Source organism: Tyto alba, unplaced genomic scaffold (assembly GCF_018691265.1).
Source record: "Tyto alba isolate M040663 unplaced genomic scaffold, T.alba_DEE_v4.0 Super-Scaffold_13, whole genome shotgun sequence".
Classification (NCBI taxonomy): Eukaryota; Metazoa; Chordata; class Aves; order Strigiformes; family Tytonidae; genus Tyto; species Tyto alba.
In genome coordinates, this window is record NW_024881275.1 from 19,373,051 (window position 1) to 19,389,799 (window position 16,749).

The 16,749-nt window shown below is 35.9% G+C and overlaps 1 protein-coding gene across 3 annotated transcripts in view; it reads left to right on the top strand.

Annotated features, from left to right (window-relative positions):
• The window catches only part of DMXL1 (Dmx like 1), an 85,127-nt gene that overhangs the window by 5,355 nt on the left and 63,023 nt on the right, over positions 1-16,749 (top strand). For all 3 annotated transcript variants that reach the window (XM_032993278.2, XM_032993280.2, XM_032993281.2), the window contains exons 2-6: positions 4,767-4,892; positions 10,162-10,239; positions 12,383-12,461; positions 13,072-13,204; positions 15,494-15,560. In XM_032993278.2, the coding sequence (XP_032849169.2) occupies positions 4,767-4,892; positions 10,162-10,239; positions 12,383-12,461; positions 13,072-13,204; positions 15,494-15,560 (483 nt within the window). The remainder of the gene's footprint in view (positions 1-4,766; positions 4,893-10,161; positions 10,240-12,382; positions 12,462-13,071; positions 13,205-15,493; positions 15,561-16,749) is intronic.

Genomic DNA, 16,749 nt, shown 5'->3' on the forward strand with positions numbered 1-16,749 from the left:
ACTTCCTAATTTCAGGCTTGTTTTGCTATGTCAACAGCTAGTGAAATCCATGTTCATGCAGCTTGAACTAGTTCTATCTTGTTTATTTGTGTAATAGAAGAACAAAGCATTGTTTAACAAATATTCCAAGAACATGATAAGGTCAACATTATCTGCTTGTCCCATTGTTCACAGCCAAGTTTCTTGTAAATCTTCTAGGACATTCCTAAGGTGAAAGGCTTTTATGGCTTGCCAAAATCAGATTTACAGTCTCTGCTTGCTTTAAAAAGGCATCTTGGGGGGGTGTTGTTGTTAATAATAATTAATAAATATATATTTAGGAATTCTCTCCTAGTTGAACTGTATGGCAGCATTTGAGTTGTTGTTTCCCTTCCCCGCCCCCCCCAAAGGCCAAGTAATATTACAAGAGTACAGATACGAGAAATGTTTATACTTTGAAATTGCTTCTTGTCCTAAACATTTGAATTACCTTTTTTTCTTAGTTTCCATAGCTTATAAAAATGCAATCTCAGTAGCTTCTGTCAAAATGAAAATGAGTGACATGAGCTATTGTGGACAAGTCTTACAGTAAAAAGTAGATAAAGTTGACTGGTAGGCAGAACTCATTTTTGTTGTATCTGAGAGACTGTTAGGGTGTAGAAAGTATCCCTTACTCCTGAGTACTGACTTCCAATAAATTATGCTAAAATACCTCGTACAGCTTTTTGATGTGAAAAAAATGTAAGTGTAGAATTAGTCCAGAGGTTAGTTTTGTGTCCTTGTTTCAGAGAAATGCCTTTACAGGATACTACTGCTTAGAAACCTCATTCAGAACTGGGGTCTGGGTTCTAGTGAGTGTGTATAAGGATGTGACTTCTCTGCACCGAGACAGTCTAATGGATGGAGTGCAGTGGGGACAGCAAATAACCAGAGGAAGGTCACCTTAGGAGGAGGAGGGGAACACTCAAGCTTCCCTCTCAAAGTGTCTGGTCAATGTGAGGTGTAATGGGATAGGGATAGTAGGCAACAGTAGAAAGGGAAGCCTGTTAGCCTATTACAGTTTCATTTGACAGACAGCTTAGTTGCCTTTCGTTCAGACACTTTTTTCTTTGAAATATATAGCTTCTTCCCTCTTTGTATCCCTTGCCTTTTGTCTTTGAAGTTGTGGTTCTCCCGCAGGTGAACATTGACTAAATGTCAAAAATAACCCCCAAGTCATCATTCTTCTGCTTGGCTGTAGTTATATTTGGAAGCTCTTTGAAAAATTATTATTTTTTTTTTTTCCCCTTTCTTCCTTTTTGGGGACAGGTCAGCTTGATGGGTTTGTGAGATAGTGGTTATCCAGCTTACTGGGGCATTGGGAAGGCAATGTGACCAAGTATGATCTAATCCATCTGAATAGTCTGATGTCAGAAGTGATTCTATTTTTCCTGAATGTAAATTTTTTTCGGGTAATGTGGAGAATTACCAGAACATAAGGATGGAATGACTATATTTTTCTTCTAAGAATAAAATTTTAAAAGGGCACTCCTCTTGCCCCCTCACCTGGTCTGGATTCTTATGAGTGTGCTTGTAATTGTTAGAACTGAGAACTGCTAGGATGAGAAGATACTCCCCAAATTTTCTTCAGAAAGTTCATCTCTGAATAACAAACTTTTTGTTTGAAGCATGCAGCATATGTAGTTGGGCAAGATAATATGTATTCATATATATATTAATTATATAGTAAAAAAATAAAAGCCATGTTTAAACAAAGCAAAAGGGAGGAAGAGCTATTGCTCTTGGACAAGAGTTTATATTCATAAAGAAACCATTTTCAGGAAATGGCAAGTCTTGGATATTTGCATACCTCTTTGAACACAGCCTGGGTTAGCAGGAGATAGCCTGAGTTCTGATGCTGTTAAAAGTCCTTGTTCCTCATACATTGATGAATATACCAGTTCCTAAAGACTCCAGTGTGTAGTGTTTGATACTTATTTTAGAGTTCTTCCAGTGCAAAATGCTAAGTGTACTCAGCACATTTTTTTACATGTTAAAACTGTTTGAGTGCTTGATGCCATTAGAATGGTTAATTTATGAACCTCAGGATTGCTTCTAACAGTATCTGTGACTGCATATGGTAGTTCTTGCTCACCGTGATAGAAATATTCCTGTGTTGTGATGCCATGTGATCTCAGGCTTGCCTGTGGAGCTAGAAATGAAGAGAACCAGGTGGGAGACATCTAGTAAGTCTTTAAAATGCTGATGAGGCCTAGAGGAGCATACAGAAGAGCAGGTGGGCTTCATACAGTCTTTGGCACTTCAGTATTTTAAAGACATTTTTAATAAAGCAATGTTATCTCTTTAAAGTGAAAGATTTTTTTTTTTTCCTCCTTAAAATTGCCTCAATATAGAACACCAAATTCCACAAAATGGCTTGGGAAAACTTGTATATATGGTACTTTTGAATAACCTCTGTCCAGTGGACTATGGACTTAATCAGGGAGTTACCAAGTGAGATGGTTTTTAGCTAAAGAAAAAAATATTCTCTGAGGAACAGGTCCAAAGTTTATGTCATTGTGATATCAAACTAATCACTTTAACATTTGAACAAAAAAAAAATAGTACTCAATCTCCTCTTTTAGAATGAGTTTTAAATTACACTGCTTTGGAGCCTGCGGCTTAATATGTCAATTTGTAATAAATGGTGCCCTTTTGACAGGAGAAATTGCACTGCTTGAACCTCTTCTTGATGCTGAAGAGGGGACAATACAGGAAGGGGCTCAAATCTGACCAATAATAAATGATCATAACTAAATATATGGTTACATTTAGTCTGCAGAAGCATTATAGACAGCGTTTTCAATTATCAAGTTACTTTAATGGTGGCTGGTTATCTGCTGGTTGGAAAGTAATAACTGAATATTGGGTTGAGAATGGTGATCACAGTCTTCTAGGTAGGATTGTTTTGTGAAATATCACTGAAGCCTTTGTGAGGAAAATTGTCTTTGGACTGAACTCTCCATATTATTTATTTATTTATTTTATTGTATGTAGTGGTATGAAGACATATGTCAAGCTTGGTAAAAGTACTCTTTCATGTGAAACACCGGAAAACATGATGATTAGATTTGAAATTCATAAATCTAGCATTCAATTTTTCTGCTTTTTTTCAAGTCAAAAGTGGTTTTAGTTAATATACTAGAAATGAGTAGGGTTGGTTGTAAGGTACAATCATTTATGTCAGTATACAGAAGTCTTCCATCTACAGTTTTTTTGATACTGTTCTGCTTTTGAATCTCTTGGCCAACTAAAATGGCATTTTGGGCCCTTTTATTATTCTCTCGTTGTCTATCAGAATATTATTGTTTGTGCTCTTAATTTTGTTGCTAGCTTCCTGGCTCTAACTTTTTAATGGATATGCATTCCTTGTTATAGGACTTTGATCCTTGAATGCTATATTTTCATGATTATTGGGTGATTCTGCTTGCTATAATTTCTACAAGTTTCTCTAGTGTTTAATCTTTGTCTCCATTTTAATCTGTGCTCAGTTTCTAACAAAACTTGCATAAAGATGGGAAGAAATTTTGACTCGGACATTGCAGTACTGAATCAGATGTCTCTGAGTGTGCAAGATACATCATATTTCTTAGTGACAATCTAAATTTAAGCAAAAATAAAATGAATCCATGGAATGCAGGTAATGGGAGGCTTAAATCTGAAAGCACAGTTTTGCTTTTCTGTAACTAAGCTTCATTCTGGTACCCTTTTAATTTTTTCCTTTACTAAGTTCCTTACTAAATGCTTTGTACCATTTTAGCTCTTCCGTTCTATTCCCCTTTTTCAAAAATTTATTTTAGAATGCCTCTGTGTCCAGTCTAGGAAATATATTACTTTTTACTACTTTGCATGAGCTTTGTTATTCATGCCTTTTCTTCTCTTGAATGTTTTCATAACTCCATCTTTTTTGTCTCTTGTTGTGGTTTAACCCCAGCCAGCAACTAAGCACCACACAGCTGCTTGCTTACTCCACCCTGCTCCCAGTGGGATGGGGAGGAGAATTAAAAAAAAAAAAACCCAAGACTTGTGGGTTGAGATAAGAATGGTTTAATAATTAATACAAAAGAAAATTATATTTTAATAACAATAATAATTGTAGGGAAATTAATATAATAAAAGAGAGAGAAATTTAAACCCTCCAAAAAGACAAGTGATGCACAATGCAGTTGCTCACCACCTGCTGACTGATGCCAGAGCAGAAATCCCCCAGCTCCCCAGCCAACTGCCCCCAGTTTATATACTGAGCATGACATCCTATGGTATGGAATACCCTTTGGCTAGTTCGGGTCAGCTCTCCTGTCTGTGCTCCCTCCCACCCTCTTGTATACCTGCTTGCTGGCAGAACATGGGAATCGGAAAAATCCTTGATTTAGGAGAAGTGCTACTTAGCAAGGACTAGAACATCGGTGTGTTATCAACACTAAATCCAAAACACAGCACTGTACCAGCTACTAGGAAGAAAACTAACTCTGTCCCAGCCGAAACCAGGTCACCTCTTCTATCTTGAAGCAGTTTGCTTGTTACGCCAGTGCTGTGATGCACTTCTAAGCATGGAGGAAGAGTAATTTGCCATTTCTGTTGCTTGATTTAAATTGTAGACATCTATTTGCTCTGTGCAAATACCTTTGTACTTCTGTCTCTGGTGTTCTACATGAATAGCATATGTGTACTATACTGTTTCATGCTTTACTGATATGCTGTAAGTAGCTAAAGGTTTACTTAATTCTCATTTCTTTTTTCTTTTTTAGGCATATGCATCAGGATGTGATATTGTGGTATTGGGGACTGACTTTGAAAGATTACAGATAATCCCTGGAGCAAAACATGGAAACATTCAAGTGGGGTGTGTGGACTGTTCAATGCAACAGGGGAAGGTATGCAGAGCAGTGTTTCTAATAATATTCTAGCAATGTCATGTTAAGCACTTTCTCAAGGGCATGGATATTTGTAGGTTAAGGTAAATACATGAGAATGAATAGTAAAATGGCTTCATGTCTTATTTGTGGTAAGCAGCACAGTGAATGTGAAATAGTAACCATAGATAGGAGATTGTAGAAGACCTGTAAGGCTGTACAGAAGATACAGATACGCACAGGGCTGCAGAGAGGAGATAGCAAGAATTTGACTAAAAGATGAGTAAGGTGGAAACAAAGGTAATTTATTCACTGTGGCTTCATACTACTGGGCATGTCATTGACATGCTTTGACATTTTAGTGGCTGGCAGCAGATGAGCGCTTCCACAAAAAACACTGTCAGGTTATCCAGAAAAATGACATTCCTTCCAAGCAATTTATAAAGGCTTAAAATTGCTCTTGGACAGGGTTTTGCTTTCTTGAATTCTCAGATTTTCTTTTTCTTATGTTGGTAAACTGGATCAGAAATGCTGTATTTTAGTCACTATGCGTTTTCAAGTCTTTTTTACAGGTCTGTCTTAATTGTTCTGTCACAGTAAATAACCAGGAAACACTCTCCATTGGGATAACACAATGTGATTAAGCTATTCACCCATTCAGTAGGAATGCTGTCTGTGTACATGTAGGTACATGAGAGTGGTTTTTTTTCTTTACTTTCTTGCTTTCTTTAATCCTGTCCTGGTGAGGTGATAACATGAGCCTTCTGCACATCACAACAAGCCTTATAAGTTGATAAGAGCTTTGGTTTCCTCAGTATGGAAACCAGTTCATGTTTACATGTGAAGTATATGATGATGATCCCCAGCCACTCTCTATTTCTTATTTTTAATGTTTGAGTAGTGAACTCTTGCAATGGTAATGAAGAAACATTGATGAAAATGAGGAAATGTTCTTTTCTGTGTCTGTGGTACCTCGTAGCCATAGACTGCATGTGTTTCTCCATTGCCTGCTAACTAGAAGGATTTTTTTTGAGTTCAGTGGCTTTATATTAACAGATGGTGAAATACACATGCATATCACAGTTAAACCTATAAACTATTTCTGCAGATCTGCAAGGTCATCTTGACTGCATGCTAGCAATTCTGTGTGCATTTCAATGACAAACTGTCCTTCAAATGTAAATTAACACACATGGATATATCAAACTATCAAGCTTACTAAGCTTTGGAATTTTTTAATTTTTTAAATAGACCTATGCGGTCATTTTGGTTCTGCAGGTTGATACTCTTTGCTGTTAGCAATTAGACTACATGTATTTGTAGAGTGCTGAAATACTAAGCAGTGAATGGCTAGGAAACTACTTACTGGCTGAACTGATCAATGAATTTCCAGTTCACTTTTGCAAGGATGGAATTACAGCTTCTTCATCAGTATTGACAGACAGATTTCTCTTCCATTTACCTCCAGATTATTATTTATTGTTTAAAATCTATATGAAAACAAAATGCAAGTAATGCATCTTATTTGTGCTGCAATTTTGAACATTTCTAAAAAGCATCCAGTTCTAATTTGTAGTTTACAAATTATGTTCCTTTTTAATTTTATACTTTATGGAGAGCTGCTATCAAGTATTTTGTCCATAATTGCTAGCCTTTACTCCTTTTGAAGGATCTCCATCATTCTCCCTTTGGATGACAGAATTTGTTTATAAAAGAGTTATTTATCAGTTATGAAAGTAGTGAGTTGAATTTTTTTCTCCATTCTTGCCTCCTAAACCCAATTGTGGTTTATTGGGAAGCTACTTTGCAGTAGCAACGGCTTAGAAGTACCTGTATGACCGACCTCTTCTTTGGCTTTGAAGGGTGGGGGGAACATGGCACCATATTATTTTCTTCCTAGTCTAGTTCTGGAGGTTAAACTTAATTCTGTCTCCCAGAATGAGATGAGGGGAAGAAAATGGATGAGAATTTTTAATCATCCCAAGAAAGCATACATATATATGTTTATATTTACATGTGCTTATACGTGTATATAAACTTTTTTCTAAAAGTCTCCCATAGATTTGCAAAGACTAATTTAATAAACAGGACAATTTAAGCTTAGGACACTGAATCCAATCTCTTATTCTTGGTTGTAGGCAATTTGGTAATCAACAATTTGTTTGTAAGTGGGTGTAGTACTTGATCTTCTGTACAATGTAAGCTACAAGCCTCTTTCCACTTCCTTTAGTGAACATAACAATTAAGGCCAAAACTTTAAATGATAACCTGACAAAGCTTTAACTGTATTCGATGTTTGGCATGTACAAATAGCTAACAGGGTACAAGAGGGTGGTCCTAGCTTCAGATCATTTGAAACGTAATCAGAGTTGTTTGCATCATGGCTGGTGACTGCAGTGTTACAATATACATGAAGTGGTTTTTTTTATGGAACAAACTATTTTACTGACCTCGGTTTACATGCTAATAGTTCACCTGCAGAAAATTGGTGAGTAAAACCAGTAAGTTTGTTAAATAGGACTTTTTTTTTTTTTTCCCCCATAAGTGGAACGAGTAATTATTTGGAGTATGAAAGCTCAGGTGTGAATCCAGGGTTTGTAATTTCATAAACTATAGTGTGGTAAGATGTTTTTGTTTGTTTTTTAGTAGGTAGTCTGTGGGTTCTTTTCAAAGGAAATGGGATAGTTTTATTTTCTGCTATTTGGTGGTGGTGAGTCATAGTGTAAAATAGTTCAAGTTACAGACCTTTTGATGAATGAGAAAACCGTTGAGGGTTCCTGTGCAATATGGGGCAAAACGTAAGTCTTATCAAGAAACTTAGTAACATGAGAACCTGATGCTACCAGTTAAATTCCTACTTCAGATGAAGTGGTGAGGGTGATCAGAGTTGTTGCCCCAAGGACTGATGCTTTATTCTTATATCGTGGTGCGAGAATTACAGGGTCATAGAATGGTTTATGTTGGAAGGGAAGTTTAAGGATGATTTATCCATCCCCACCCTGCCCTGCTGTGAATGGACATCTGTCACAAGATCAGGTTGCTCAAAGACCCATCTAGCCTGACCCTGAATATTTCCAGGGATGGGGCATCTACAGGCTCTCTGGGCAACCGGTGCCAGTGTCTCACCAACCTCATTGTAAGAAATTTCTTCCTTATAACTAATCTAAATCTACTCGTTTAGTTTTAAACCATTACCCCTTGTCCTGTTGCTATAGGCCTTGCTAAAAAGTCTTTCTCCATATTTCTCGTAAGTTCTCTTTAAGGCTCTTCTGGACCTGCTTTGACAGGTCCATGTCTTACAGCTGCTGGGGACACTAGAGATGGATGTAGTACCTCCAGCTGGAAGGTGGGGTCTCACTAGAGGTGGAGAATCACCTCCCTTTCCCTACTGGCATCATTCTTTTTATGCATGTTTAATGTTTTTGTCTGCCAGTAACTGTCCGTTGTTTTCCACAGGGCTGCTCTCAATTCGTTCATTCCCCTAGTCTGTGTTGATACTGGGGATTGCTGTAACCCATATGCAGGACCTCACGCTTGTCCTTCATGGACTTTTTTGCTTGGGCTCACTCCTCAAGATTGTCAGGGTCGCTCTGGGTGGCATCCCTTCCCTCTAGCAAATCACAGACTGGCTGAGGGTGCACTCACTGCCACTGTCTGTCATTAGAAATGTCTGTAACCCCTCTCTTACAACTCGGTAAGGCTTCTCTGCACATCTTATTTCTAATAACAGGACCTGGGACTACAGTAGACATTTGGTTGATGTCTGGGTGATTATTGTGGTGGTTTAGGAGATTCTTTAATACACAAATTTACATTATTCTTTTTGGTGGAACGCTGCTCAGCAGGGACTAGTTTGAGTGGTTGTATCATTGTGGAAGCCTGTGGAAACTTTCACCTGGTCTGAACGCTACCTGTTTAGCATTTTGGCATGCTAATGTTAGTCTTAAAAACCCACTAAACAATAAAAAATGAAAGAACTGTCCACACTTGGAAAAAAGGAAAAACCTAGCCAATACGAATTTATATATTCTTCTTCCTGTTCGAGTGTGGAATGGAGTTATCAGAATAAAAGTGTGACGAAACTCAAGAGAATTGGAGAGGCCAAATATTAGTCTGAGATGCAAGGAGAAAGTTTCTTCAGGCATTTTGTAACTGTGATGAAATTACTCTTGGCATCCTTGGGTCAGGCTCATGTTTAGGTTGTTAGTGTGGTAGAAACTTACTTAAGTGTATTTTTAATGCAGAAAGTTTCTCTTGGAAGCTATGGATCTATGTATTTTAGGATATATATGGATCTGTACATTTGTACAGGTCATGTACATCTGTAATTAATGGATCTGTAAATAGGAACAACTTAGGTATGACAGTTGAGTGCTTTTTTTTTTTTTTTTTTTTCCCCCTTGTAGGTGTTGTGGCTGATACTGAAATCAAAATGTAGTTTATAAACTGACTCTGACTTTATTGTTGTTAAAGTAAAACTGTGAATACCTTCTGAGCCAGAATGTCACAGAAATAGGAAACTGACTATTACAGCATATCAGAACTGTAGATAGGCTCATTTTAACATCAAGCATCACTTCAAAATATGGGATGTCCATTATGCATGACCTATGCAAACTCCTTCATTTTTGTAAATCTGTGTTTAAATTGTTTTAGGCAACATTGCCTTGTGACTGCTCTCTCAAGTCCTCTGTCTGAGCTCTTTAGCATACGTTTGGCTTGTTTGGTTCTTCTTAGCAGGTCTTTTAAGCTTGTTTTATCTAGATAGCTTGAGACAAAATACTCTTAATCTCATTTTAATCCAAGTTTGGGGTGGCTGATACCACTGATGGAATAAGACTTTGAAACACTACTTAAAGCTGACCATACCGCAACTTCTTGAAGTATTTTGTTAGCATTTAGTTAGTTACCATGAACCGATCTTAATTCTCTTTCTGAGAATGTGAACTCTGCAGACTCCTCTGAGTGTTTACCTAATTTAGTGTGGAAAGAATATTGATAATAGATCAGATATTTGTAAAGAAAATAAATGTTCATGTCTACCAGTACTCTCAGTAGTTTATCAGGATTAATGTGTAAATAAAGAATTGTATTTTTCTTATTGTCAACACTTGCTTCGTGATTTTTGCTAGGTGGTGTTTTTCTGTTAACAAAAGGAGATATGGATATGAGCTTCAGATTTATCTACCAGGATGGTTAAAAGTAGAATCAATTTGCATTTTTTTTCTTGTTTGCTCTATATCGTTTCTCCTGTGTGTGTTTATGTACATGTAAATATAAATTGCTTCAGATTGCAGCTTCTTACGGAAAGGTGATTTGTATCTTTGAGCCAGTTAGCCTCTTGAAGCAGAACAGCAGTCATCATAATGTAAGTAATTCATCACTCCTTAATTAATTTACTCAGTTAAAAAGTCTGACTCATTTTTCTGGTTTGCTTTGAACTTGAAGATTGCTTTGATATCTTCTTTTAATGCTAGAATAAAATTGAGATGTAAGATGGTTCTTGGAAATTGAAAATGGTAGGAGGACAGAGATATTGAGATTTTTTTAAAAATAGGTTTTACTATAATGCTTCATATTACTTATTCATCTAACCCAACCCAAAAAGATGTGCACTCCCCTGTTCTCCAGATGGTGTAGCTGTCACAATAGGAATTCATTTTTGATCTATGCTGAGTAGCCTTTATGCCCTGATCTCTTTTACAATTCTTATTTTAACTTTATGAAACTGCGTGTTCTTTGCCAAATCTGGCTTTTTTTAGGGTATCTGACTGAATGCTTATACTTCGGTGTTATAATGGTGAATAAGAAGAGTATTTATTTTCTTGATAACATGGCTTAGTTTCACTGACAGTAGTTTAGTGAATTAGCAGCCAGAACCTTAATATCTGGCTAATAATATGATTTAGAGCAGGTTATTTAACTGCTTCTTACATGGAGAGGCTTACTCTTCTAATTAGAAGCATTAGAGTCTAAAGGCCGTTTGACAATATGAGAGCTTTGACAGCAATTGCTCAAGGAGCTTCTGTCTCCCTCTTCAGGGATTTGGTCTCTATTTGTATTAATAAATTGTTTATATAGCCACATAGCGGATTCCCTTCTTTATTCTAACCAGCTCTGTCATATATTTCCTGGTGTACCTGTAAACCAGTGGTATTTTATATATTAATTAAATATCTGGTACTTAATATAATATATATATGTATGTGTGTATATAAATGGAACAATTTATACCAGTGGAAAGCAGTGGATTAAAATAATGGTAAAATCCCTATGCTCATACGAACTTTTTAGAGGTACTGACTCTTTTCTGATCATTGAAGCTGTTGTATGTGTCCTGAATGTTTCTCGGTACTGGTAAATAGTACATTTACCTTGAAACTTTGAAGTTAGTGTCATAACTTCAAGCAGTGGAGGAAGCACTCTCCACTCATGATTTGATTTCACATATTTATAAATGAAGAACTATTCTGTTATTTCATTCTCTCAGTTAACCTCTATGCAGTAATTTCCAGCATATTTAGGTTGTTGTAAAATTGCCTTTGTCATCCATTTACTAGAATGTTCAGAATCTAAAAAAAAAAAAAAAAAAAAAAAAAAACCCAAAAACAACAAAAACCCCCAAACAGCAACAAAAAACCCAAACAAAGAACAAAACCAAACCAAAAAAAAACAAAACCAAGCCATAAGAAAAATACCAGCTTCAGAAATTTCTTGTAGATCCTTATCTGCAGGTGGTGCTATACTGTTTTCTACGAAACTTTTGACTTTTGAAAGATTTAGTTGTTATATTTTAACTTTCACATCTGTTGGTTTGATGTTTTTGGAGTGGGGGATGATTGTTTTAAAAATGTTTCTCTTAGTGATTTAAGAAAGTACCTGTTGGCTCTTAATATTATTTCCAGTGACAATTTCAGTCTCTTATAATTCAAAGCATCAAAACTTTGCAACCTATTATAAGAAGAGACAAGGTAAATATTTTGTGAATTTAATCCTCAGCTTGTTTCGGGGAATGAGGGAATGATGCAAGTTCAGTAGTTGACTGTTCTGTTGTATATTTAAAAATAAAAAAGGAGGAAGTATCATATATGTTATTTTGACCTTATTGAAATCCTTCAATTCAACAATACTACTGATAGGAAACACCAGGTACATTTAGTGTATTTCATTTTTGCTATATCTTTTCTTTTTTCCAAAAATAAAATCTGACTTCGTTTTTTAAAAAAAAACCCTCTAGATTCTGATGATGATTTTACATCCTAAATTTGTTTCAAGCTGTATTTTTAAAATAAGAAGTTAGGAAATTCTATTTATATGGTCAGATTAATGGGAAGCTGCTTTATTTAAAAGTCAGAATGAATACAGTTTTTAGATAAGCAGTAATTTATTTTAAACACATCCTTCTTGAAAGTTGGAGAGTGCAGTGAAGATGTACTGCTTCTACTATAAAAGGGGAAGGGAGGGAAAGGAAGCGTTTTCATGCTAATGATTGTGAATACTTAAAATTTCAGACATTACATTATCAGTGGCAGAAGAATGCTCAAATCTTACTGGAAGCCATAGCATGTAATCTAACATGGGATCCCACAGGTAAGAATAGAATTAAAGAAACACTTACCTATTTGATACCTTATCTAATTTTTTATTTAAATTTCAATCTTCTCTGGGGACAAGGAAGAGATATTTTGATTTCTCCTAACATGATAGAAAACACCAAAGTGGAGTGAAATCTACCTTTTATCACTGGTTACAGGAGAGCCAAAATATTAGGTGCATCTGTATGGTCTTACTCGATTATCCTAATCTCAGCAGTATCTAGTGTTTAAAAACACGGTTTAAATGGTAAGTATTTGCTGTGAAAGAGGGATGTCTACAGTAGCTCTTGGTATTTCTTTTAGAGAATAACTACTTTGAAAATTTGATTAATTTTCACAATTTGAACTGTAGATACTCAAATCAAAATGTTTTATAATACGTCAGAGTATCTTCTTGCAAGATTTGACCCAGTCTATATCTGTGTAGTAGAATGTATAAAAGGCACAATGCTATTACAGTAACTTTGCTATAGAAAAGGTGTTAAGATAATATCTGGCATATTTTGTTCTACAGTTCCAGCTTTGTAGAATGTTTTCTTTTTTCTCTCTCTTTATAGAATTTGCTACTTGTTTTGTAGTTCATTTGTTACAAATGTTTGTTTTAGGCACTCGCCTTTTGACTGGTTCCAGTTGCCTTCAGCTTTGGTCCAATGTTCCTTCAGAAAACCCTTCTGACAATGACACGACTGAAAGAACAGATGTTGGACTTGGAGAATGGAGGTGTATCTGGCAATGCAAGTAAGAAACCTGTTTAAAGACAAGTAATTCCTTTTTCCTTGCTGATGGTGAAATACTCAGTGTAGTTCATTGAAATCCTATTGTATACTGTTATTTGATACATGTTACTGGTATGTGATAAACTTGAATCATGCTTCCTTTGAACATGTGGCATTTCTTTTTTCCTGCAGGATCAGTTGTAATTGATTATAGGGTAGTTTATGTTCTTAGGCAGTTTTTCAGTTATACTGAGCGCTAGTAAAATACTGAGGGATGGCTGATATTGAGACTGTCCCAGCAGACTTTGTTGCTTGTACAAGAAGGTGAAAACTGCATGTTTGAAAATTATTGTGCTTGCAGGACTGATTAAAATACATTCATTCGATGTCCAATGTACTGCACCTTTCTTTCCTTCTCACTTATCTCCCCTCTTTCATACACCTTTTACTTTCTGATTATTCTCAATATTTGGAAGTCATGCAAAGATGGATGCACTTTGGCTTACTGCATCTCTGAGTGCTGCTCTTGTATTCATGTTTATTTTAATCTTTTTGTCTGTGTATTGGTGTACATTCAGAAGAGTTTTAGTTTAGTACTTCAGTTTATAAGACAATTTAATTCACAGTCCTTCCTGCTGTGGGAAGACTTTTCCAATACTTCAGGTGCACTGTTCACTTGGGACCAGGGTACCAAATAGCAGCCTCCTTAAAGAAGTCTCCCAAAGTGGCTGGCTAGAAGGACCTGCCTGAAATTATTCTTTGTGAAACACTTAGTTGAGTAGTTCCCTGGATGTACCTGAAAAAATCCTTTTTTAATCCTTCACTTGTTCCTTTGTCATTGTACTCTTTCATTTTTATCAAGGATGTGTTTAAAATCCCAAGATCATCCAAACTACAACAGAAAAATTTTCTTTTGAATGTGATGAACTTTCTAAATAAAAGAAGTTTAAGATTTATCAATTTATTGAGACACCTTTGAACCCTCATCCCTCATCGTAATAAGAGAAGGAGTCAGCCCGTATATATAATGCCATGGGTATGGTTTTAGAATCTGGAGTTGTGGTAACAGTAGTCAAGATCATACAGATTTTGCTTTTCCTTTGTCCTATCAGTAGTATGTTTCACATTTGTATCACAAACCTTACAGAAGCCTTCATAGCTCTCCACCTGTTTCCCTCTTTTTTAAACTCTTTTCTGGAGGAGAGAGAGCTGAGTGCTGTGTACTTTGAATTAGTAGGTCCAGGAAGTGGTCAACAGAACTTGCTTTGCAATTCACCTTTTATGCCTCTATGTCTTCTGGCATTTGTACTTCAGTTAGATTTAGAAGAGGTTTTTCTGAAGGAGAAGTTTGCAAGATAGTGATTTTGCAGTACTACGCTTTGCCAGAATAATGTCTGAAGGAGGCATTCCCAAATGTCTTCGTATTGGCCCTACTAGGAGAATGTTGCCTAAGCCTAGGTGGGAATTGACTTTCTTTTGATGTGTGGCTTTTGTCATCTACTTGCTGTTGTTACTGCACACACTAAATACATCATGCTTTTGTTGTCCTGATGGCTAACTTAATCCTTCCCGAAAATTAGACCCTACAGCTTTTTATACATGTCCAATAAATTCAGGATGAAAATGTACACTGTATTTGTGCTGCACTTGTATGTTCTTGTTGCCATTAATAAGCCCAACACTTAGGCAATAGCTCAGTGCTTCAAAACCTGTAGAAGCAGTTATTTTATCAGTATTTCCAATCCAAGTAAAACAGCAAAAATGAACCATGTACTTTGGTTTAGATTATTTTGGTGTGGCATCTTTTACCAGTGTGACTGTTAATGTAAAAACTACTTTCAGATACTTAACTACGTTATTCTTTTTATGACTTTTTGTTTTCTTGAGTTACAGCTGTAGGTATTATGAGGAATGGAGGTGTCTTTTAGATAAGCTGGAAGATATTATGAGACAGCAGAAATCAATTTGAAATTGAAATGATTGTGAAGTGGAAATAGAGCATATCTGCATACAGTTTAACCTGTTAGCAGCTGTTTTTCTCTTAAGATATTTTGGAAAATTAGGTATTGCAGCACCCTCAGCTACACCGTCCTGGTTTTCTTTGTTTCCTGTGTGACCACAGCCAGGTGTTGCACACAAGGTTAAGAGACTCCAGAAAGACTAGGTGGTAAAGCTTAAGTTGTTTCACACAATAAAATGGACACTTGCATATAAGAATTAAATCCCTTTCACGAGTTTAAGGGGTAAAAGCTGTTTAGAGTTCTGGAAAAGGTTCTTACTACTTATTTTCTATTTTTAATTTATTTCACAGAACTGCTTCTCAAGTTTGTTTAATGAAATTCTCACCAGATGGAGAGTTTTTTGCTACTGCTGGAAAGGTAAAGCATTTTTTTTTATTAATATTTTGTACTAATGCAAATCAGCTATTAAAGCAAACAAACAAAATAAACACAGTCTTTCTTTAAAAAAAACCCTTGTTAATGAAAAAAATATTTTAAATTTTTTTTTGCCTAATATTTTCAGTAATCCCTCTATTCATCTTTACATTTTGGTAATTTGTGAGAAAGGAAGTTGGGGGGAGTGGGGGGGAAAGCCAACAAATATTCACTGCTGACTATTTAAAAATACTTTTAGTCAGTACTAAATTATAAGACATCATAAAGAGAAGAGTTTCAGGTAATAGGGGAGATGAATGAGCTCACTGCTGGATATCCTTCTAGTGATGAACTATATCCAGTATTTCACTATTAGCATAACACCATTAATCAAAAATAGCTTTTCAGTATATTTTTGTGTAAATGTATCTGTATTCCTGTTTGTGTACATAGAATTCACATTCCCTTCCACAGGTATATTCACACATAGTTAATGTCAGTGTTTGTGGCCCATCTTACAGATTAGTTTCGTGTGCTCAGCATTCAGTGGTTTATCAGCAAAAGTAACAAAACCCTTTGGCAAAATAAGCAAAAAAATGTAAACAAAATGGCGCAGTCATATCTTTTCACTTCCTGGAACAGGAACAAACTAATCTTTTATATTACAAAACTTGTTGTTCTGGTTAGTAAGAGAGTAATATTGTAATAAGTCAAAGCAGGAAAAAAAATCAAGATAATGTAGAGGATCCCATGAAAAATTGTGAGAAATCCATACTTGAATTTATTTTACTTGTTAAAGGATGTGAAATGAGTAGTTGTTTTCTGCAAGCAATACTATTGTCTTTATTTGAGGGGAGAGTGAAGAATGCCCACACCCATCCTCTGAGGATTTAGGGCATTATCACAGTAGACTCTGGGAAAAAAAAATAATACTGCTTTTAAAAATGAAACAAACTATTTAAGAGTATAGACAGTTTTAACACAGATTAACAGATGCAGGTAGGCATCAAGTTTGTGCTACTACCTGAAGGACCTATCAGAGATAGGAGAATTATTAAAAAGGAAACAAAATGGTAGTATGTAAGGTTAATTGGGACAATGCAATTGCTGAGATTAGTGAAAACCTAGTGTAAATGTCACGTGCTCCAGAGCAGTATTAACTTGACAGAACACGTTTCAGTTTTAAGAATGA